Here is a 23,128-nt window from a genome sequence, read left to right as displayed (position 1 = left end):
GGAAACAACGTAGGTTCTTGTTGATGAGAATAATAGTGAGTCCTCCACAAGTAAACAACTTCATCGATCGATCATCAGCAGCTCGAATTGTCGGTGAGGTCATTGCAGTGGAGTGGCGCAACACACCAAGACTATCACTGCATCACTCATCACAACCTGCATCTTATCTGTATCTTGGCATAGCTAATTTCGAGATCAAGGCGGCCGGCGGTCGACCTCTTTGTCTGGTTCAGAGTGCATCCCAGGTTTCATGACGACATATGGCTAGTATGTGGTATCGTCGTTCTGCCACTGGTAACTATGAGGATATACAACACCATTCTCGCAATTCTATGTATGATTCGTGGCGCCTTGGTTGAAGGTAACTGCAAACGCATGCATTATATACCTTTGGTAATAATCCGGTCATATATTTTGAAGTAGTTACCACTACAACACGTTCGCAGCCGTATGCCTGACGAAGCAGTTCTTATCAATTTTGAGCAGACCCTCTTTAGTTTGTCTCAGCATTTTTATGTGTTTTAGCTTAAGCGCCTGGGAAATTGGAATATAACCGTCGCCTTCTACCTCTTGCCCTCAATATAGCAGGAGTCCACGTGATCAGAGCGTTTGAAATGTGGAGGCCTTGCTGAATCATCCGTCTTCCTCACCACCATCCTCAAGCTCGCTTCTTGAACACGAACTTCGGCCTCTACAACCGCCACAAATCCTCGTCGACACTAATTCACCTATTCACGGCCTCGGGATTGACTTCGTTGATATATATTCGGCTTCTAACACCTCGAACCCCCTCGTTCCTTCGTATCGAGCCGCTGCCGCTTGCGTCATTGTCCCGAACAAATAATTCGTCTCCGAATCATGGTAACCGAAGGTACTTTCGCTCGCCGGTACTAAGGGGTCGCCAATAGATCGCTACCAAGATGGATTTCCCCGGGCGTCCCTCCCGCGAATTCTCGGGCGCCTCGTCTTTGCATGATATAATGAACGATCCCGCATACGATACGAATAGGAAAGGGAAGGAGAGGGAACATGAAGAGCCGGACTCATGTCGAATCTGTCGCGGGGAGGCAACAGAACAGGACCAACTATACCATCCCTGCAAATGTAGCGGTAGTATTCGGTTTGTGCATCAGCCTTGCCTTGTGCAATGGCTGGCGCATTCTCAGAAGAAGCATTGCGAGCTGTGCAAGACTCCTTTTCACTTTACCAAAGTTTACGACCCGGATATGCCCGACAGCCTACCGGCCTTCCTCTTCATGAAGCAAATGTTTATACACGTCTTTCGGACTGCCGTGACGTGGCTGCGCTGGGTTCTCGTCGCCTTCGTCTGGCTTGGGTGGCTGCCATGGTCTATGAGGGCAATCTGGAGAGCGCTGTTTTGGCTCGCGGATGGTCGGTGGTCGAGTGGTGATGCTTCCCACCAGGGCATGTATAATGTGTCCAGTAATGAAACCCTGGGCACGAGCTCTGCGGGAGCAACTGGGCAAACCACGCCACCGGCCCAGTCAATGTTCGACTTCGCTGGCGAACCTGTCTTACTAAAGCTCATGAGAAAGGCGTTTTCTACGCTTTTCTTCCCTTCAATGGCTTCAAGTTTTGGCTCTACAAACTCTTCGAATACAACGTCAGTTTTGAACAAACGCCGACCTTCCTGGCTTTCCGACGTCAAATTTTTGAATTCCTTGACTCCGTCCCCGACCATAAACAACATTCTTATTGACACCCTAGAAGGCCAGCTAATCACATTGCTGGTGGTGGTTTCGTTTATTCTGATTTTCCTGATTCGAGAATGGGTCGTTCAGCAACAACCTCTTGACAACATCGCAGAGGGGGAACGGGAGGCTGCAGATCAGCTCATAGCAAACAATCGAGCAGTTCCTCAGGCTGAAGTCCCCGAACCAGAGCCAGAGCCAGAGCAAGAACCCGAAGCTCGTGAGGAAGTGCCGGAAGACATCTTACAGGAGCGAGAGCGTGATATTCGCGCTGAAGATTCAGTCGAGGAAGGACATATTGAAATTCAAAGACCGCCTCCAGAGCTTGTTTTGCCTAATCGGGATATTGCGGGCCTTGGGGGACCTGGAGGTCTAGGGCACCTGCTCGCAGAGGGGCCTCTCACGCCTCCAATCCGCCGGAATTTCGGGGACAATGATGGTTTCAACTTCGACCTCCCGGCGTATCACCGAACTTCACAGCTGAACCTGACACAGCCTAATATCAATTCAGAGCTGTACAGAGAACTCTGGAATCGCACCAATGGTGATGCTCAAGAAATGCTAAGGCTGGTTCGGGAAGAGGGCCGCTACGAAGAGCTTGCCTATCATGTTACTGCATTCTACAGACAATTACAAGCAGCCGATCGATATCCTCGCTCTCCTCTCTCTGACTCAAACTCGGTAGCACATGTGACCGACTCGCTGGATAATGTCGACTCTGCTTTTTCAGAGACTTCAGAATTGATTCCACAACGACGCGATGGCCCTGATGTTTTCGAGACTCACTCTCCCAATATACAATCCGACCTCCTGCAGTCTTCCTCACATTCTCTGCAATCGGAGATCCATGCGGGTCACTTACCGGGCCTCCACATCCCGGAGGCTGAGCCTAAGGATAGGCCCCAAGGAACGCCCTTGACCCCTGATCAGTCAGATGGAACAATTGGCAATAGCGTGCCTGGCTCAGATCTGGCGGTTGGCGACGCTGACTCGGTCGAGGATGCTCGGTCTTCCGCCGAATCATCTCAGACCATTGCGGAACCCCCAAAGACTTTGACTAGAAAAGTTGTCGATTGGTTCTGGGCCGATGTCATTCTCGACGACTTGAACCAGGGTCCGCAGGCGGATGTCGATGATGATGTACTTGTCGAGGCTGCTGTGGATGAGCCATTGGCGCATCCGGGTCATGTTGAGAATCTTGATGTTAATGGCAATCCACCCGAAGACCCAGAGTTCCCTGACATTGGAGGCGATGCAAACGATCTCGATGCGATTGAAGAAGCGGACGATTTGGAGGGCATTCTAGAACTGATAGGCATGCAGGGACCCATTTTTGGCCTACTCCAAAATGGTGTGTTCTGTGCCCTGTTGATTTCTTTTACCGTTGCGGCTGGCATCTGGCTTCCTTACCTTGCTGGCAAGATTGCACTTGTCCTCTTCGCCAGTCCGATACAATTTATCCTCGGTGTTCCCATGACGGCTGTCTCTGTCTTTGCGGACGTGGTACTAGATACCCTTATCGGCAGTCTAGGGTATATCATGTACTGGACGACGTTAATCTGCAAGTTGTTTCTTAGCCCTTTGGGTACAGTCATTCCGCTGGAGTGGACGAAGTCTGTCACTACCGCGTCATTATCTCTCATTGATGCCAGCAGCCAGCGACTAGGCAGTGTGATTAACAACTTCTTTGTCTTCCATGAAGCCGACGTTCCCATGTTCTCTGTCATATCTCACCACGCTTTGAAAATACATGAAGCACGCATCGGCTCTTTGGTGCGCCTGATTTTCTTGCTTGGCAAGCTCGTCCTCTACGACTTTCCTCTGCAGATTGGCTCCCTCGAAATCTCCAAAATCTTCTCATTGAGCTACAGCTTGGCAAGTTTCGGCAGCTTCTGGGAATCTGTCAGTGGCCAAATGCATGATGTCGGATACGACCTCTACTCTCAGTTCTACTCGAACTCGACGAGCTGGATCAATTCAAGTGTGCCAGGTGTTTCTGGCACGCTTGACTCGAGCTTGGCGGTGTGGGATACAAAGGACCGCACTATTGCCATTCTTCTAGGCTATTTTCTCGCCTCAAGCGTGGGCCTTGGGTACTTGCGGGTTGCTCGCTTCTTCTCCGGCGCCGACCGAGGCCAAAGGGTTGAGGGCATGGTCGCAGAAGGCCTGCATCAAGCTGGCGGGGTGATGAAAGTTATTCTCATCATCGGCATCGAAATGATAGTCTTTCCACTATACTGCGGCGCCCTGCTCGACATTGCACTACTACCTTTGTTCGAAAACGCAACGGCTGCCTCTCGCCTCGAATTCACCTCTACACACCCCTTGACCTCTCTCTTTGTGCACTGGTTCATTGGAACCTGTTATATGTTCCATTTCGCGCTCTTCGTCTCCATGTGCAGGAAGACTATGAGAAGCGGTGTCCTCTGTAAGCTGGCACTCTCCAATAGCATCCCGATATGTACTGACTTGCTAGATTTCATCCGTGATCCAGATGACCCAACGTTTCACCCTGTGCGGGACGTACTCGAGCGGAATATCACTACCCAACTACGCAAGATAGCTTTTAGTGCTCTTGTATATGGTGCTCTCGTCATTGTCTGTCTTGGCGGTGTTGTTTGGGGCATATATTACGGCTTCGACGGGGTCCTTCCAGCTCATTGGTCATCTAAAGACCCTGTCCTCGAGTTTCCCATCGACCTGTTGCTCTACAATTTCGGAATTCCTCTCGCTATACGGGCTTTCAAGCCATCGGACGCGCTGCATAGTCTATATAGCTGGTGGTTCAAGAAATGTGCTCGTTTCTTACGGCTATCCCATTTCTTCTTTGATGAGAGACATCTGGACGAGGAGGGTATCCAGAGGCACGCTTGGTGGAGCTTGCTATTACCCGGCAAGGAAGCTACCGAAAATGCGGAAGAACCCGCCACTCAAAGTGATCAGCAAACTACGACGGACGAAAACCCCCCAGTGGCAGATCTGAAGCGAGACGGTAAATTCGTCAGAGCTCCTGCTTCGGACCAAGTTCGCATTCCCAAAGGAAGCCCCGTGTTTTTGGAAGTGTCAGAGACGAACGAGCCTATCGACGGAAAACCCGACACTGAAACAGGACTCCATGGCCGGGCAAATGAGCAATTTACTCTGGTGTACATTCCACCTTTCTTCAGAACAAGAATTGCCGCTTTCCTTATCATGATCTGGCTCTTTGCAGCCGCAACTGGAGTCGGCACCACAATCATCCCCTTGGTCATCGGAAGGAGAATTATGTCCGTCTATGTTCCGGGTCGACCAGTGAATGATGTTTACGCCTTGTCCGTGGGACTCGGCGTTGTCTCCGCTGTCGCTGCCACTCTTTTCTATTGTCGGACACTTTTGAACACGATTATCGCTCGCCTGTCGCCGTATGTTGGCACTCCAAGGGAGGCCTCTCGCGCTTTATCGAACGATCTGACCAGCGTAACTGGCTTGATCTACATCGCGGCCGCATTCACTATCTTCTTGCCCTCGATATTTGCGCTTGCGATCCAGCTCTATGTGCTTGTTCCAATTCATACATACCTTGGTCGCGATGGAGACCATGTTATCCATTTCGTCCAGGACTGGACACTTGGCGTACTTTACGTTCAGATGGCCGTGAAAGTAGCGTTGTGGAATTCCCGATCCCGGCCTGCGGCAATCCTCAACGGCATCTTCCACGACGGATGGCTTCAGCCGAACGTCAAACTGGCGACTCGAGCTTTACTACTCCCAATGACCATCCTCGCTCTCATTGCAGTCACCTTACCTCTCACCTTCGGGTTTGTAGTGAACCTCACAATGTTCTCCTCTCACCCGGAAATGAACCCAGTTGTCTACCGCTACGCATACCCCGCTACCCTGGCAATGGGGCTCCTAGCTTGGGTAGTCTATCTGGCCTGTCGCCAAGTCGAAGTGTGGCAGGTCAGCATCCGAGACGAATTCTTCCTGATCGGAGAACGGCTTCACAACTTTCGCGAAAAGCGGGCACGAGAAGTTGGCGTGGGGCGGCGAGATTACAGGATAATAGCTAGCTAGCGCTGTCATTCTCTTTTGGGTGCTTATTGTTGTCCACCATTCTTTGTACATTTAAGACTTGTTCCATGACTAGACGAGCTATCAATGGGTTCTAGAGTTTATTTCAACTCTCGATGTAGTATGATATGGGATGTATGTACAGAATCTCCAACATGTAGTACGATAAGCCGGGCTGGAAAGACCCTTCAACTCTATGAATATAATGCAGTAACCTGGGGAAGCACGTGATCCGACCAGTACCTGAGTCTCGCACTGGGGTAATTCCAGCCGTTGGAAGTTTAACCTGAAAACTGCTAAGGTTGCTTATACTTTGTACAGTTCGGAACTTCTCACGAACGGGACACTTCGTAAAGCATTATGTGACTCTTTCTTTTTCAATGATAATTCCCTCTAAGCCTTCGGAGTCACTCTCTCCGCTGTGCTGGGGCAATTCACTCAGCGTCGGGTCCGGACCAGAAGCCTTCCACCTTGCCTATGGCAAGGCAATACGGTGTATTGTTTCAACTAGTTCTACTAAGAAAACAGAAAGGCTGATGGCTACTAGCGTGTGCCTAGCCGGTTGGCAAAAAGGGATATGCGTATGACATAGGTAAGTCCCCGACTCGGATGCATTCAGATTCCGAATGCCAATCTGACTCCGGGCTAGAATTCCCCTGCCCAGGCCTGCTCAAAAGGAGGCAATGCCACGGAGTTATCCCATGAGCTGTGCTGTTGCAGATACGTAGGATGATTCCGCTGACTCAGCGGACATAATCGATACGAAGCCGAAGAAGAAGCTGATTGGCCGATTTGGGAAGTACTCCAGGAATCGGACAAAGAACGCCATGACATGGATCTCCGTTTGAGCTCTGCATGTTGACTCCGGGACGGAATTCCATGGCTTTTGTCTTCCGAGCATAAGCTCATCCTCAGCCATGGACTATTGCTATATTAGAATGCCCTTCCCCGTCTCAGCCTTGGATCATGACCGAAAAAACCCCATGCGGCCTTCACCATGAGCCTTCGGACGGTTGACGAGCAGCATCTGCTCAAAGATAATCCACCCCAGGAAGACGAGACAACCTACTCCCCCCTAAACCTCATCAGCCGCTCCGAGACAGACAACCTCCGAAGAATCGCCACCAACCAATCTGTCAAATCCCGCCGACGCGCAAGTGTCCACTCCAATGCCCAGTCTCTAAACCGGATCCCCGAGATTGATCCAGTCCTTGACCCTCAATCGCCGCATTTCAGTTTGCAGAAATGGCTGCAAGCTCTGGCGGTGGACATTGAAGGGAGGGGTCTATCCGGACCACAGGGAGGGATCCTCTTTAGGAACCTCACTGTGTCTGGATCTGGTGCCGCACTCCAACTGCAGGACACTGTTAGCACAACGCTCTCGGCCCCTTTCCGTCTTCCGCAGCTGCTGCGAGAGAGACGGTCGCCGGCGCGGCGGATTCTCAACAACTTCAATGGTGTGATGAAGAGCGGAGAGCTCTTGCTTGTCCTTGGCCGGCCGGGAGCTGGATGCAGTACGTTGCTCAAGACGATCTGCGGACAGACAAACGGTCTCGATATTAATCCGGCAAGTGTTCTGCACTATAATGGTATGTTTCTGTTTCACTTACAGTCCGCTACTATGCTGACAGGTAAGGCGTATCTCAAACCAGAATGATGAAGGAGTTCAAAGGAGAAGTAGTCTACAACCAAGAGGTATTTCCTGCCTTGCATTGACGAAATATCAGACAGCTAAGGAGATAACTATAGGTCGACAAGCACTTCCCGCACCTTACCGTCGGCCAGACCCTCGAATTCGCCGCCGCCGCTCGGACTCCCTCATCTGGCATTCGTGACATGACCCGCGACGAATCCGCCAAGCACGCAGCACAGGTGGTCATGGCTATCTTTGGTCTGAGCCATACGTATAACACAAAGGTTGGGAATGACTTTATCCGCGGTGTCTCTGGTGGTGAGCGGAAGCGCGTGAGCATCGCGGAGATGGCTCTAGCTGCGACGCCCTTTGCAGCTTGGGATAACTCCAGCCGTGGATTGGACTCTGCAACGGCGCTGAAGTTCGTTGAAGCGCTCAGACTTCTAGCGGATCTGATGGGTTCAGCCCACGTGGTTGCGATCTATCAAGCGAGCCAAAGTATATATGAGGTCTTCGACAAGGTGACGGTTTTGTATGAGGGCCGGCAGATCTTCTTTGGTCCGATAGCGACGGCCAAGGGCTTCTTTGAACGACAAGGATGGGAGTGTCCTACCAGGCAGACAACCGGGGATTTTCTCACGTCTGTCACGAATCCCCAAGAGCGTCGACCTCGCCCGGGGATGGAAGGCTCCGTTCCACAAACCCCAGAAGACTTTGAAAAGTACTGGCTCGACTCTCCCGAGTACAAGGAACTGCAGCAAGATATGGCAAGCTTCGAGGAAACAAACCCGCCAGGCGATGATGATGTGGCTGCGACATATTTCCGCAAAAGGAAGCACGATACACAGTCGAAGAGGTCGCGGCCGGGATCTCCATATCTGCTGAGCGTACCTATGCAGATCAAACTGAACACCAAACGTGCCTACCAAAGAGTTTGGAATGACTTCGCCAGTACTCAAGCCATGGTAGCGGGAAATGTCATCATGGCCGTCATCATTGGGTCCGTATTCTACGGCACTCCCGATACATCGGCAGGGTTCTATTCCAAGGGTGGGATTTTGTTCTTTGCAGTGCTTCTCAATGCCCTTACTGCCATGAGCGAAATCAACAGCCTCTATGCCCAACGTCCAATCGTGGAGAAGCAAGCATCGTACGCCTTCTACCATCCAGCGACTGAAGCAATAGCAGGAGTGGTCAGCGACATACCGGTGAAATTCGTGGTCGCCGTCGTCTTTAATGTCATCATGTACTTCATGTCCGGCCTTCGGAGAGAACCCTCGCAGTTCTTTATCTTTTTCCTCATCTCATTCATGATCATGTTCGTGATGAGTGCTGTGTTTCGGACAATGGCCGCAGTGACCAAAACCATCTCCCAAGCCATGGGGCTCGCTGGTGTCTTGATCCTCGCTCTGATCCTCTACACGGGCTTCGTTCTTCCTGTGCCATCCATGCACCCCTGGTTCGAATGGATCCACTACATAAACCCGATCTACTATGCCTTTGAAATCCTGATTGCGAACGAATTCCACGGCCGTGACTTTCCCTGCGCCGGCATCGTCCCCGCATATGCAGACTTGAATGGAAAGAGTTTCTCGTGCTCAGTCCAGGGCGCGGTTCCCGGCGAGACAACAGTCAGCGGCGATCAATTCATTCTATCGAACTACGAATATAGCTACGATCATGTCTGGCGGAACTTTGGCATTCTCGCCGCATTCTTGATCGCATTTATGGCCATCTACTTCGTGGCCACGGAGCTCAACTCTTCCACAACAAGTACCGCTGAAGCGCTGGTCTTCCGTCGCGGCCATGAGCCAGAGTATATGCGTCCCGGTTATACAAAGCCAGCCCGCGATGAGGAGAACGCTATCGAGATGGCATCAGTCAAGCCCTCACCCGAGCAGACTGCGGAGCCACTCCCGCTGCCACCACAAAAGGACATCTTCACCTGGCGTGACATCTGCTACGATATTGAAATTAAGGGTGAGCCACGGCGTTTGCTTGATCACGTTTCCGGGTGGGTTAAGCCGGGGACGCTCACCGCGCTGATGGGCGTCAGTGGCGCAGGGAAAACGACTCTGCTTGATGTTCTGGCGCATCGGACCTCCATGGGAGTGATTACCGGCGACATGTTTGTGAATGGGAAGGGTCTTGATGCAAGTTTCCAGCGGAAGACTGGGTATGTCCAGCAGCAGGACCTACATCTCGAGACGGCGACTGTTCGTGAATCCCTGCGGTTCAGCGCTTTGCTCCGTCAACCGGCTACCGTCTCTACGCAGGAGAAATATGATTACGTCGAGGATGTCATTCGCATGCTGGGGATGGATGATTTCGCTGAGGCGATTGTTGGTGTCGTGGGTGAAGGGTTAAATGTCGAGCAGCGCAAGCTCTTGACAATCGGGGTGGAACTTGCGGCGAAACCTAAGCTTCTTTTGTTCCTTGACGAGCCGACTAGGTAGGAGACTTCTCTCTGTCTTAGAAAAGGAAACTAACAGTTAATAGTGGCCTGGATTCCCAGAGTTCCTGGGCGATCTGCTCGTTCCTCCGCAAACTCGCGGACAGCGGGCAGGCTATCCTCTGCACGATTCATCAACCCAGCGCAATCCTCTTCCAGGAATTCGACCAACTTCTGTTTCTTGCTAGAGGGGGCAAAACGGTGTACTTTGGTCCTGTTGGAGAAAACTCTCGCACGCTCCTCGATTACTTCGAATCCAACGGCGGCCGCCAATGTGGCGGAGAAGAGAATCCGGCAGAGTACATGATCGAGGTCGTGAATGGCCTAACAAACGACAAGGGACTGAACTGGTTTGACGTCTGGAAACAGAGCCCTGAAAGCGCAGCGGTCCAAGCTGAGATCCAGCGAATCCATGAAGAGAAGTCGTCGGGCCCTCAACCAGAGGAGGAGGATGGAGGCATGAGCCACGCGGAGTTTGCAATGCCCTTTTGGTTCCAATTGAAGATCGTCACGATCCGCGTGTTTCAGCAGTACTGGCGCATGCCGGAGTACATCATCTCGAAATGGGGACTGGCAATTATGGCAGGCCTCTTCATCGGCTTCTCCTTCTACGACGCGAAACCCTCCCTCGCTGGCATGCAGAACGTTGTCTTTTCGTTGTTCATGGTCTGTTCGGTTTTCGCCTCCCTCGTTCAGCAGGTATTTTTTCCCCATTCTCACCCCGCTGTGTTATCACCTACTAATAATCAACGATAATCCCAGGTAATGCCCCTCTTCGTAACCCAACGCTCTCTCTATGAAGTCCGCGAACGCCCCAGCAAAGCCTACTCCTGGAAGGTCTTCATCCTCGCCAACATGTTCGTCGAAATCCCGTACCAGATTATCATGGGCATCCTCACCTTCGTCTGCTACTACTACGCCGTCGTTGGCGCCTCCCAGCCTTCTTCCCGACAAGGTCTCGTCCTCCTCTTCTGCATGCAGTTCTACATCTACGCCAGCACCTTCGCGCACTTTATCATTTCCGCCCTGCCAGACGCCCAAACAGCAAGCACCTTTGTCGTCCTCCTCTTCTCTATGTCCCTCACCTTCTGCGGCGTCATGCAGCCCCCTAGCGCCCTCCCGGGGTTCTGGATCTTTATGTACCGCGTTTCGCCATTCACATACTGGATTGGCGGCATTGCAGCGACGCAGGTACACGAGAGAGAGGTTGTTTGTTCAACAGCTGAACTCTCAATCTTTGACCCCCCAGAAAATCAAACCTGTCAGTCGTATATGGCCGAGTACATGGATCTCGCTGGTGGCGCGCTGCAGAATCCCGACGCAACAGAGGCGTGCAGGTACTGCTCGTTGACGGTTGCGGATCAGTATCTGGCTGGCAGCCAGATCTACTGGACGGACCGGTGGAGGAACTTTGGGCTGATTTGGGTCTATGTGGTGTTTAATATTGCTGCTGCGACGGTGCTGTATTATTTGTTTCGGGTGAGGAAGTGGGATTTGTCTGGGTTGAAGAGGAGGTTTGAGAAGAAGAAGGCTGTTTGATACTAATATTTTCTTTCTTCCTTGTTTATCTGGTCCGTCTCTGTGGCTCCGTTTGGACATAATCATAATTAAAACAGATTTGTTTGTCTGTCTGTTTGTCCGTTCTGTCACTTTTCATTTCTTGTTTTTTCATTTCTTTTTTCTTTCTCTCTTTAATCTCCTTTTGAATTCACTCCGATGGTCTTTTCTGTCTCTTGCTTTCTACTACTTGTTACTTCATTCTGGTTGGGACGCTGTCATGCTCCCTTCATACTTTCTTGATAACTAGACTCTCTAGACTCTAACACACATATAGATACTGTAGCCCCAAGCAGCATCGGGAAAGCCTGAGCAAATACAAGATCATAGCTTCTTTCGTCTTGTTCGTCTTCCATGCGATAACCAGAGCAAGAGTTTGACTGTTAATGCGAACTTGATCATACTCTTGACCGCCGTGGAAAAAACTCGGAAGATAATGCTTGTCTTGACTCTGCAATAGAATTGGCTCCGAGAATATGCTTAAGAATCAATAGTCAACGTCCTGAAGCGGATATTCACCACTTATTATTGGATCTGTTGATATCATGTTTTCTGAGTGTATCCCGTAAAACACCCGCGCAGCATCTCTGCTTGCATCATTCAAGATGATCTCCGCGGCGTCGGGTGTTTGTCTAAAGACTCAATAAGGTTGTATATACTGCTGTAAAGCCCAATAAGCAGGAGTATACTGACTGTCCTTGCGGATTTCTGATTTCGGGATCTGGATTAGTCTGTACTGGCTGCACCGGGTGGAAAAGTATTGATACAATTCCGTGGATTGCCATCAATTTCCTGACAGGGGTTGATGTATGGAGTACATTGAGAGATTACGGATAGACCTAGCTGGCGGGAGATACCAAAGGCAAACGAGCTTAGGCTTTGTGAGATGATGGGTTGAGTGTGTTCAGCAATAGGCCTTCAGAGAGGGTCTAGCAGAGCCAACTTAGAGCTTAGGTATTCACGAAGAAATCAGCTACAGCAAAGGGCGATGGAAGAAATTGATCTTATTGCAGCCTTTATATTTGTCGCGGTGGCATGCCTGAAGTGACAGCCAGGAAGAATCTCCCAGGACCTCCATATTGCTGCCGGCTAAAATCCCTGTTCCTCAGGCTGTGTATTCGAGCAGAGTCTTCACCCCTGCTTTCCAATTCCCCAGCCTCAGTGATGGCCCTGTGCGTGCCGATGAGCCTCAAGATGCCTGCGTCGGTGCATCATCCGGCTATCAGGAGGGGCAGTCTGGTGAGGCAGGCTTCCCCTAGAAGGCGGCAGGCTATCACCCCTGTGCATGTCATCCTCTTCGTCTAAAGACGAAAAGCTGGCCGCGTCTGTTGGGGACGGGTCAGGCTTGACCCAAGGCTCAATCAGCTCCACTGCCTTCTCAGCTTCGTAAATGGCACTGAACGGTAGTTCTTTCTTTAGGACCGAAATGGCAATGTCTCGCTTGTAGAATTTTGATTGGTCCCAGTTTGCGGGGAGATTATCGTAATCAGCGCTTGGCGGAGATCCCCATTTGTCTTTGTTAGGGCTCTTGTACTGCCAATTCCCAACCCCCATAACCATCCTATGGGTCAATAGTTAGTGGGTGAAGCACTTTTGTCAGAGTATGGATTGGGCTTGTAGAGCTTACGGGTCATCGTTCAAGGCTCGGAATCCATGATCTGTGAGGGTTGTAGTGTACCCCTTCGGTCCAGATCCGTCGTTGCTGACGTAGTAGTAGGTTGCTAGAGGGCTATCAGTGAGTGTAGCAATTTCATAGGACGACGAGGAACCCACCATGGCATCCCACACCGTCTGTCTGTGAGTTGAACTGTAGACCAAGCAGTTAGAACCTGACAAACAACGCTCTGAGAGAGACCTACCCCATATGCCTCAAGAAACCTTATACGATCAGAGGCGGGGGATTCTGGGTCCAATAGTCTAGACATGGCCACGATACGATTGTCCCCTTCTTGGAATTCCCCCCAGGTGAAGGTGACTGGGGGAGGGTCACCGCGCAAGATAGAGCAGGGTTTCCACACCCTATTCAACCATCTGTCCCAGTGATCTCCTGTTTAGCACGAAGATAATTAGTGCATGCGTAGAATGTTAGAGGATTACTGCAACCCACCCTGCCTTTTGTTAACCAAACGATTCACGAAACGAACGACCTGATATTGACCGTCCGCTGCCTCTTGAAGGGAGCCCAATGGAAATTCGTCCCTATGTGGGTTTAGCTTCTGTAAATTATATGTCGCACACGGGGATCACCTTACAAATTGCAGTCCGGTTGAGCTTTGTCGTCAGGCTTTATACCATGTGGAGGGAACTGGGCCCTCAGATAATATTCATTCATCCGCTGCGCATCAGGACCGAACGACCATATCTCCTTATGAGTATTGCCACGATCCTTGACCCCTCGGCCCCCTGGGTCTCGGTTATACACATTTGTTCCAGACATCCCGTCGATTGCCCAGCGTTGATTATCGCAGATCTAAGCACCATCAGTGAGTAGACCCAAACATGATTAGAATTGTGGCAAAACCGCTACCTCGTCAAAGCCTTGTCCGTAAGGGCAAGTGTATGTTGTCCCACAAGTTATCTTATCCAGCTCAGAATCGTAGAAGATTCTGATGCCCTCATCAATCTTTGCACTTAGTTCTTCAATAGTGGGGATTTTGAGCGGGTTACCGAGATTCAACGTCTGACCCCCTTTGCCTCCCTTGCTGCCCTTGCCGGTGGGCACTGAGCCGCTGAATCCTTTACCTTTACCCTTGCCTTTGCCGTTTCTGCGGGTGCATTGTATCCCGACAACTATGGCCGTAAATGCTTGGCTGAGGAACTTCCCCGGCATCTCGAACCAGTCTTCGTCCATGACTGCCATCCTAGATTAGTCGTCATGCACACTCGGGGTGGTAATTCGTCACGACTCACTGGACAATCCGCTCGAAGCCCTTGACGCCACGACGCAGTAGGGACTCATTGTAAATCCGGTGGCTCGCTGGGAAAGAGCCTGCGTACCTTCCTCAACGAGCAGATCTCGTCCGAGGAGGGCTAATTCGTCCGTGTTTGATTTCGGGGAAGGAACAAACCCGGAGCAGCAGAATGATTGTGAGCCACCTGCACCGGAGTCAGCGTGAATGTTTAACCTCGTATGAACGTGAGATCTTGGGAGCTTACCGTTGCATGTCAGATTGAAATCCTGCCCCAGTTCCACATCAGAAATATACGAGTTCGCTTCAGCAAGGTCAGAACAGATTCTCCAAAACAAACAAGTCAGCTCCCGGGTTGACTTCTGAGACTTACTGTTTGCGGCGATCAGTTCGCTGCCATCCGGACAATAATTCGATGAACAAGGCAGCCCGACGCCCCTCCAGCCTTCCCAAGAACACTTGCCAGTGGCCGTTCCAGACACACAGCATAAACTTCGGACATCATTCCCTGAGCAGCCACTGTCAAACAGAAGCCCTGGAACCTGGCCCTTTGCGAGAGTCATTTCAGAATAGCCTTGCACGCAGTTTTGACCACAGAATGACCAGTAACAGGAGTTACTAATAGCTGCTGCCTTTGTCTCTCTTGCTGCTATCTCTTGCAATGTCTCGGCGTCTTCAGGCGATATGCCATTTGAACTGCCAATTCCTTGCAAATCCTTAGAGCTTGAATGTGTTGTGCCATCAAGATCCACAGCCCAAATTAATACACCACCAAGACAAAGCTTATTCGCTGCAGCTATCTTCATTTGAACTGTTTCACCATCATCATAGGAAACCCACTGGTCTGAATCCCAGGTAGCCCATTTCACAGCCGCCTCAGTATCCATGGTAGGCGTTAGGTTATTCTCAGTAATCACACGCTGGATTTCCGCGTTAGATAGAGTACCAGAGGACTTTGTACATGGCCCTGGTCTACCACCATGGCTAAAGATACAGCCTGGTGTAGAACAGCTCGGATCTGCAAGGGTAAAGGAACGGCCGTACCAGCCAAGGCCAAAATGAACACGAGATGGATCAAGTTCATTCCGCCAGAGTAGCTCTAGACCTTCCCGATTTGTGTTAAATTCGTGTGTGGCCGAGCAAAAGGTCCAGTAAATTTGTTCGAGGAGTCCCAGACACCGTGAATATCATAGGTCATGATATTAAGAAAGTCACAATTCTCTTGCATTCCACGTAGGTCAAACCATCTCAGGTACCAGTAGGATGCTGGCAACGTGACACTCACGCCATACTGACCCTGGAATGCCTCATTCATCTCCTTGAGGAGCTGAACATAATTCTCCGTATCTGCGGGAACACCGCCACGGTCATCGGCGCCGGGGTACTGAAATAAGCATTAGCGACCCCAGTCCATGGTGGACGGAAAAGAGCACTTACTTCTAGTCAAGGTCAACCCCATCGAACCCCCAGGTCTGCATGAAATTCATTAAGGAATCAATGAAAACACGTCTGTTGGCCGCGCTGCTTGCCATATCACTGAATGCTGTCTGGGTGTTTGGGGAGTTCGTTGCGTCCTAGAACATTGGTTAGCAGATTGAACGGATGCCACCACCCCATGTTCGGAAAGGAACCCGTACGTTGAAACTCCAGCCCCCAACAGCAATCCATGTTCTTAGTGACCTATCAAACTATGTCAGATCAGAGTGCTCGAGTACAGCACGAGGAAAACCATCGACTCTTACGGCTTTTTTTGCCTTCAAGCCTGTAAACTGAGGATACAATGCCTCGTCACCAGGGTTCATCGGCATCAATTTGAACGTGGTCGGGTGGAAAAACGCGAACGCTGCATATTCTCTTAACCCCCAACAATCCATTAAAGAGAGACGGTCTGACCTACCGAAATTGATATGAGTTAAGGGGCCGACATCGATATCAGAAGGGAGCCGCTTATCACAGCTTCGTGTCGAGGCCTTAGAAAATGCAGTCATTCAGTATTCTGGTACGTTGAAGTGGGTGAAGAAGGTGTGAGCAGATGCCATACCATCCCTCATAGTATCCAATGGTCTTTGTGATGGTGTAGCCACCACAACTGGGCTCGGCCACTGACCCACACCCACCAAAGCCTGTCTGACAGCCTGAGCCGCAGAAGTCCTAGAAACGCGCTTCAGTTAGTCTGGTACATTCGGACACACGATCTGGCCGTTCAATATGCTCACCTCAGTAGTCCCACAGAATCCATGCTTTGAGCAGCAGACATTCAGAGGGCATGTTGCGGACTCAGCAGGGGCGTACTGTCCACATTCAGCCTTGGCTTCACAATCCGAAATACACGTATCTGCGCCGCACTCATCAGGTGAGAAGCCGCAAATCCCTGTCTGAGTTATTCTTAGCAACGAGCCTAGAAAGGCACATGGAGATACCTACGCTACTGCAACAGGCACCATTAGAGCAAGGAATCCCAGGAGCACAGGTACCGATTGGTAGTTCATCTCTTTTAAACAGGGGATGAGGGCTTTCCATCGATCCCCTCAAACCCGGCTATGGCGACCGCTTCGAGAACTCTGCTGCGTCTTGCTAATCTGGCGGGCCTTTGGCTTGCGCTTTCCAAGCTTGCTACCTGTGCATTTAATCTCTATGACGGATTGGAAAAAACTTACGTACAGCTCACCTACGACCTCTCCGATCAGTGTCTTGAGTCCCTGTGAGTGTCTATGCTTTGAGATGGGTTGGCCGGCTCTGTGACATTGGTTAATATTTACTCGATGAAGCAACCAAACAGTACTCTGTGATCCATTGACAGGAAGCAGGGCTGCCACAGACCCAGACGCTTATGGTAAGGAAATCATAACCCGAGTTATTGGCCTGATTATCTTCTACTCACCTCTGACCGGCACGTGGCTAGCATACGCGAAGTCTGGTCTGAACTTGAGGTTGATTCCTTGTGTACCGCGGGTTGCGCTCAATCCGTAACATCATGGCTAGAGGCAGTAGAGACAGATTGCGATGGAGAGACAGTTGTCTCTGCTGACGCCTTTGTGCTAGCAAAGTCAATCCCGACTCACTGGTTAGAGGGCTATGATCTTGCTTGCCTACAGAACAGGTATGGCTGCACCTGTGAATTGTTACCGTGACTCGCTTACAGAAATACTTACTAGTGCTTCTGAATTCTGCTTTCTTCAGTCTCAGGAGTGGGAGGGAAGTGATTATCAGCGGCATGTCAACCCTCTTCACATAATAAAAGGCTCTACTGATAGCTATGTGCTTTAGTTACCCAACCGACATTTGCTTGGACTCATCAGAGGACAGTCTCCCTGACGTGTGTGATGACCCAAATTTCAACACAGGGTTTATTCCCCCCGAGTTCAAAGACATCACCCGTCTCTATGAGAAAGACATCGTATATATTCTCTGGCCCATATTGAAGATACCTAGCTGACAGATATTTCTCTCTTAAGCTGTGCAACGAGTGTTTCATAAAGATGTGGAGGCAACGCTTGATGTCTGCTTTTCTCCCAATAGGCGAGTACTCCGGCTATCTGTTGGAACAGTACCAATCGATCCAAGATTTCTGTTCTGTGTCACTTCAGGCCTCGACTTATACATCGACGCTAGTGATTCCATCCCATATCGTGACGGCCACCGCCACGCCAACCCCTAATCCGCCCCCCACCACGGCAACATGTCAGGGGCAAATAGTTGACACAGAGGATCAGGCGCTGGGATGTCTGGGACTAGCAGACGCGTATAACGTTAGTTCGGGTGCATTGGTGGCAATTACGGGTAGCCGGAGCTGTTATTTCAACAGTTCGATCTGTGTGCCCTTGCCCTGCCAGATTGATCACTTCTTCGGCCATCGTACATGGTAAGAGCGTCTAGAGCGGGCCCGTTGAGATCACGCCGTCCTACTAACATCTTGGAAGTGACGAATTGGCAGCTCGATATTCAACTGATGACTTCCCTATTTCGGTCACGCAGCTGCTGGCATGGAACCCGCACCTCCAGGGTACCTGCGATCTTGTAGCACAAGCGCAAAGGCTTTGCCGCAGGTAAAGATACACTCTCCCTCCGTATTATTCAAGGAAGGAAGGTAACTTATCTATATCAATACAGTCCACCGGGAGGTTACCAGAAGCCATCAGGAGTGATCTCAGCGCCCACAAGCCCAGGAGAATACTATACCACCGGTACGAGTCTGCCGCTTTCTTGTTGGAGCATCTACTAAGCCTATCAATGCAGCAATTCCCGCGCAACCTACCCAGACAGGTACTGTCCCAGACTGTGGTCGATTTTACAAAGTTGAATCTGGCGATACGGTGCGTGGCCCTTTGTGCTAGTTTTGGAGCAACTGCTAACTCACTAGATCAGTGTCAAACGGTGGCTTTGCGTTTGTATGACAACAGACATCCCACCTGCATATGGATAGCGTCTGACAACCATTAATCTAGCGGAATCACTTTCGATGAACTTCAAGCCCTCAATACCTATGTCAGTGCATACCCCCCGCCACCCTCAAGCACGGCCTGGACTAAGTACGCTAATTCGTCTAACCTTAATAGCTGCGAGACGACTGCGCAAATCTATGGCTTGACTACGATATCTGCGTAGCTCCAGTAACTGAGTCCCCTGTATCCGAGGACGGTACATGCGGGCCGGCTCACGAGAATGCCCTCTGTGAAGGATCTACCTTTGGGAAGTAAGTTGTCTTGAGTTTGACTCAGGTATGCTCCGCTGAATGTTTTATCTAGGTGTTGCTCAACCAGTGGATATTGCGGAACTGGTCTTGATTACTGCGGCCCTGGCAACTGCATCTCTGGCGCCTGTGAGCCTAACAATGGCGCGACAACAAATGGGACATGTGGCCCAGGCTGGTGATTCACCACATGCACAAATCCTAATTTTGGCCCGTATGGATAAACACCCACATTGTTTATGACTAAAGCTAATAGTCTGATGCAGCTGCTGCTCTATATATGGTTTCTGTGGTAGCGGTGATGATTATTGCGGGCCTGGGCTATGCTACTCGGGGAACTGCGACCCCGATATTGGGGGGCCGAGTATCAATGGCGAATGTGGTCCGAACTTCTCGGGAAATAAAACTTGTACAGGAACACAATTCGGAGATTGCTGTTCAGTATCTGGGTACTGTGGGAGTACTGCCGACTACTGCGGTGCTGGCAATTGCTATTCGGGCGCTCGCAATACCTGAGTTGGGGGTAAAGTGTAGTTGGGAAGCGTTCCTAGCAGATCCTGATATAGATATAGCGCGGTTGTCATCTATGATACATATACAGAACGTTCTAATTTTACCTACTTGCCCGTACCTGCCCTGCCTCGCCTTTAACCCGACACACCTAATACTAGGTACGTACGTACCCAGCTAGGTACCTAACTAGCGTATCACGTGGCGATTTAGTTGGTTAGCGATGGATGCCAACCGGGGCGCCAACCGGGGCGGCACTTTCCCCTGGCCATCAAGCCAGCATTCGAAAGAAAGCCACCAACCGCCGCCTCCAAACCCACGGTAAAGATGGAAGCAAAGAAAGACACGGAGACTGATAAGAGATAGAGACAGAGGCAGAGATGGAGATGGACTACCAGCGTTGTGCCGACTTACACAACAGAATCATCGGCAAGGGACGGCTCAGGCCGGGCAAACCCCTGGTTACCTGGTGGGAGAAGCACGTGCCGTCCGAAGAAGTCACCACAAGGTTGACTCCCTCGTTGATCGAGTTCCTGAAGCGCGCACATACCCATACCGCACTCGACGATGCAACCACCCCTTTCTTCTTCTACTTTCTTTCCCAGCTTTCCCCGCCCGACGACCTGCTTTCGGACAGCTTCCTGAAGAATGTCGATGAGGAGCGCTATGTCCTGCTGTATACGTCGTCGCATTGGAAGGCCGAGGATACATTGGGGCTTGCGTATTTGTTCCTCTCTCTCTCTCTCTCTATATCCAGCTATGTTCAGTCTGCTAATCACAGTAATCCAGTTTTGACCTCCACACTTCGACAGCAATCTTAATCGCCGATTACAATGAGTGCCACGATATATGTCTGCACGCATACAACTGGCTACCCCTTGAAACCATCCTCGAGGGGTACCTCGACATGATCGACCATGGGAAAGTGGCGCCAGTCTCAGTATCTGACTTCAAAGCCATTCGATCTGCAGACCCGCACTGCCCGACTCATATACCTCCCTGGGTCTTGTACCGATACACACCCACAGACGTGGAGAAAGCAGTCACAGCACTGAAGCGCCTCCTCGACGCCATCGAGAACAGACTACCAGAAGCAGAACCCAATCCAGATCAACAAGACACAGCAAGGGACGCGCAAAACTCCATAATGCCCCATTTTCTCCCCTGGAGCGACCCCTCCACATTCACCCTCCGCCCGGACCTTACCCCCCCAAAGACATTTGCCTTTGAGTTCCTCAAGTCCATCGCATCATTCACCGTCCCCTTCCGTTACATCGCCCCCGGAATCCGCTTCCCGACCGCCGAGGAATTCCTCGCCCAGTCCTCAGCCTGGTTCCCCGGTTTCCCGGGCGGCCACCCGCTGCGGATCTTCCAGGTTGATCTCCCAACAACTGCACCTGCCTCTGCCCTTCCAACACCCATACCACGTAATCACCCTTACCCACAAGGCAGCCGCCCAGGCTTCTACATCACCCAAGTCCATCCCTACGGCGACTGGCACTTCGCCAACGAATCCCACCTCTCGCTGCCCTTTAAGCTTGGCGGGAATGGATACGCAGTGCAGTCTAGCGGTGAGCCGCTGGGGTACAACATCAAGCGTGGGTATGACGCTCCGGAGAATAGCGGCCGCACTTTATATCAGAGCGGGTATCCCACCGGTTTCACGGATTGGAGGCTTGTACAGGTGCATAAAGTGCTTGAGAACTGGGCGGAGATGGTGGAGGAGGGTCTGTGGGGGGTTGATGGGGATGGGGTTGCGGGTGGGATTGAGGTGTTTAGAGAGGCGGATACGGAGGAGGGCTGGGAGGACTATGTGATTCCGCTTTCTTGGTAGGTTGTTTAATACAGGATTTGGGTATAGGTGGGGGCCTATGCTTGGGACAGCTAGAGCTAGTCAATGGACGCAACATTCATCGACTGAATCAAGGTAAGAATATATAAATTGACAGCGTGGGCGGTTAATGCGGCTGGGATCTCCCGCGAACTGACCTGAATCCACACTACCTCGTCTGCGGACCCAGGCTCCTGGAGGTAGGCCTCGACCTGGGCGCACATGGCTTCGTATTCTTCCGTTGAGAGTTTGCTCTCGTCCTCCTGGGTGGGCAGCTTTTTCGCCCATTCGGGGAATTGCGCTTTCCAGTCGACTCCATAGGTACGCAGTCGGATGGACTCTCGTGGACAAGCGTCGCGATAGTAGGTTATCTTCTCGGGCTGTCTCCTCCACGGGGACGCCTTCTTTCATTTTTTCCGGACCAGGACGTCGTTCCACTGCTGGATGCTGTGCGAGATCACGGTCTCGATCCCAGAATATACTTCACGGTTTGATGGATGGAGATTGTTGATGTAGGAGGTGATCTGGACGTCGGTAGATCCGGGAGGACCTGTAAGCTCCACATCACAGGGCAGCCACTGGAATTTCGAGGACCAAATCTCCGGACCGTAGGGCCAAGCGAAGTTGTCGCGGGTTTGTGTGATCTGCGGAATTTCTGGAATGACGGGGGTTTCGTCGCTGCGTGGCGACCAGGAAGGTTCATCCAGACCACAGGCTTGCCCTGCGACGAAGACTTTGGTTCTTCCATGAACTAGCGGAAACAGTGATGGGTCAACGGGCGCTTTTAATGATGCGACAGCGTCCGAGAATTGTGACCGTAGACAAACCGAGAGTGCAGTATCAGATTTAGCGACCCCGCTGGCCGTGTTGAAGACGACCAGGCGGCCGCTGGTCTCGTATTCGCGAGCCTTGTCCTGCAGCTCCTGCAAGCACCAGTCCCAGGTCTTGTCGTTGACCAGCGGCGACAGTGCGGTGGCGTCCTTACGCCATTGAGCAAGAGCTTCCTGGTCGAAGACGGCGCGATGCCAGCCAGGACGATCGGTGATGGTGTTGATCACATCTAAGATGGCCAATTCTTTGACCGTGAGGATGTGGGCTTTCAAATCATTTACGCCGGTGACGAAATACTCGCCAGAGTGCAAGACATTGATGGGAAGGTCATGGAGACCGGGGACGGTAAGGGGGGTGGTCTTATTGTCAAAGGGAGTGTCGATGGTGTCCGGCATGTTGTTGATGGGATGGAGCCTTAAGGGAGGTTGAACTAGGTATTTAAAGAAGACTACCAGTTCCACTTTCTTCTCCAACTTAGGGCTGAACCATCCTGTCTGTCCATTTTCCTATTCAAATCTTGCTCCGCCGGAGGTAACATTGTGAGTCACAAGCACGAGTCTCCAGTGGTCTACCAAACGGAGCTGGAGGCTAACAGAGATTTCCATTTAGTCCAAAAAACAAATCAAAGTCAAGCTAACGCCAAGGCAGCTTGACATGGTTCAAGCACGCAGATCCACAGATCCACAGATCCACAGAGCCTCAGCCTTCAGGAACCGTGCGGCGTGAACAGCCGACGCTCCGCCGTCCGGGGCTCAATGAGTGGATATGTCAGGGTCCACCGTACCAGTGACCGCCTTGTTGGTCTGATGGACCATCGTCTTGTGGAAAAGCTAATGACTTTGTATACAGCACCAAATACAGCTTGTCCTTTATCCCACACTTAGCCCTAACTCCAGGCCTTTTGCCCTAATTCCCCTTCCGATAGACACGAAAGAGGAGTAATTGAGCTGCCG

At 51.2% G+C, this 23,128-nt stretch overlaps 4 protein-coding genes across 4 annotated transcripts; 3 read left to right on the top strand and 1 right to left on the bottom strand.

The window, feature by feature from the left end:
* Positions 1-659: 659 nt before the first annotated feature.
* BJY04DRAFT_194596 (E3 ubiquitin-protein ligase SSM4) lies at positions 660-5,935 on the top strand (the record flags this gene model as incomplete). The annotated part of the gene is made up of 2 exons (XM_073712091.1): positions 660-4,140; positions 4,189-5,935. Coding segments are annotated over exons 1-2 (4,793 nt in total), but the record flags the coding sequence as incomplete, so codon positions are not given.
* Positions 5,936-6,759: 824 nt separating this feature from the next.
* Positions 6,760-11,386, top strand: BJY04DRAFT_229520 (putative ABC multidrug transporter; the record flags this gene model as incomplete). The annotated part of the gene is made up of 5 exons (XM_073719084.1): positions 6,760-7,351; positions 7,399-7,457; positions 7,512-9,847; positions 9,895-10,546; positions 10,610-11,386. 5 exons carry the CDS (start codon positions 6,760-6,762, stop codon positions 11,384-11,386), a joined length of 4,416 nt encoding a protein of 1,471 aa, XP_073568838.1.
* Positions 11,387-12,562: 1,176 nt separating this feature from the next.
* On the bottom strand, positions 12,563-16,833 carry BJY04DRAFT_229519 (uncharacterized protein; the record flags this gene model as incomplete). The annotated part of the gene is made up of 16 exons (XM_073719083.1): positions 12,563-12,965; positions 13,032-13,125; positions 13,178-13,211; positions 13,264-13,451; positions 13,697-13,874; positions 13,932-14,265; positions 14,341-14,529; positions 14,683-15,418; positions 15,493-15,697; positions 15,768-15,887; positions 15,951-16,001; positions 16,056-16,156; positions 16,211-16,269; positions 16,355-16,464; positions 16,530-16,688; positions 16,738-16,833. The coding sequence occupies 16 exons, from the start codon at positions 16,831-16,833 to the stop codon at positions 12,563-12,565; spliced, it is 3,057 nt and encodes a 1,018-aa protein (XP_073568837.1).
* A 959-nt stretch (positions 16,834-17,792) lies between these two features.
* BJY04DRAFT_220618 (uncharacterized protein) lies at positions 17,793-21,347 on the top strand (the record flags this gene model as incomplete). Its single annotated transcript, XM_073716915.1, has 12 exons — positions 17,793-18,175; positions 18,234-18,359; positions 18,424-18,497; positions 18,550-18,626; positions 18,679-18,701; positions 18,759-18,798; positions 18,870-18,984; positions 19,059-19,217; positions 19,270-19,526; positions 19,735-19,834; positions 19,880-20,234; positions 20,303-21,347. 12 exons carry the CDS (start codon positions 17,793-17,795, stop codon positions 21,345-21,347), a joined length of 2,754 nt encoding a protein of 917 aa, XP_073568836.1.
* Positions 21,348-23,128: the final 1,781 nt, after the last annotated feature.

Source organism: Aspergillus karnatakaensis, assembly GCF_047715665.1.
Source record: "Aspergillus karnatakaensis strain CBS 102800 unplaced genomic scaffold BJY04scaffold_41, whole genome shotgun sequence".
In the NCBI taxonomy this organism is placed as follows: domain Eukaryota; kingdom Fungi; phylum Ascomycota; class Eurotiomycetes; order Eurotiales; family Aspergillaceae; genus Aspergillus; species Aspergillus karnatakaensis.
Note: the sequence above shows the minus strand (reverse complement) of the source record. Positions and strands in the feature narration are given on the sequence as shown.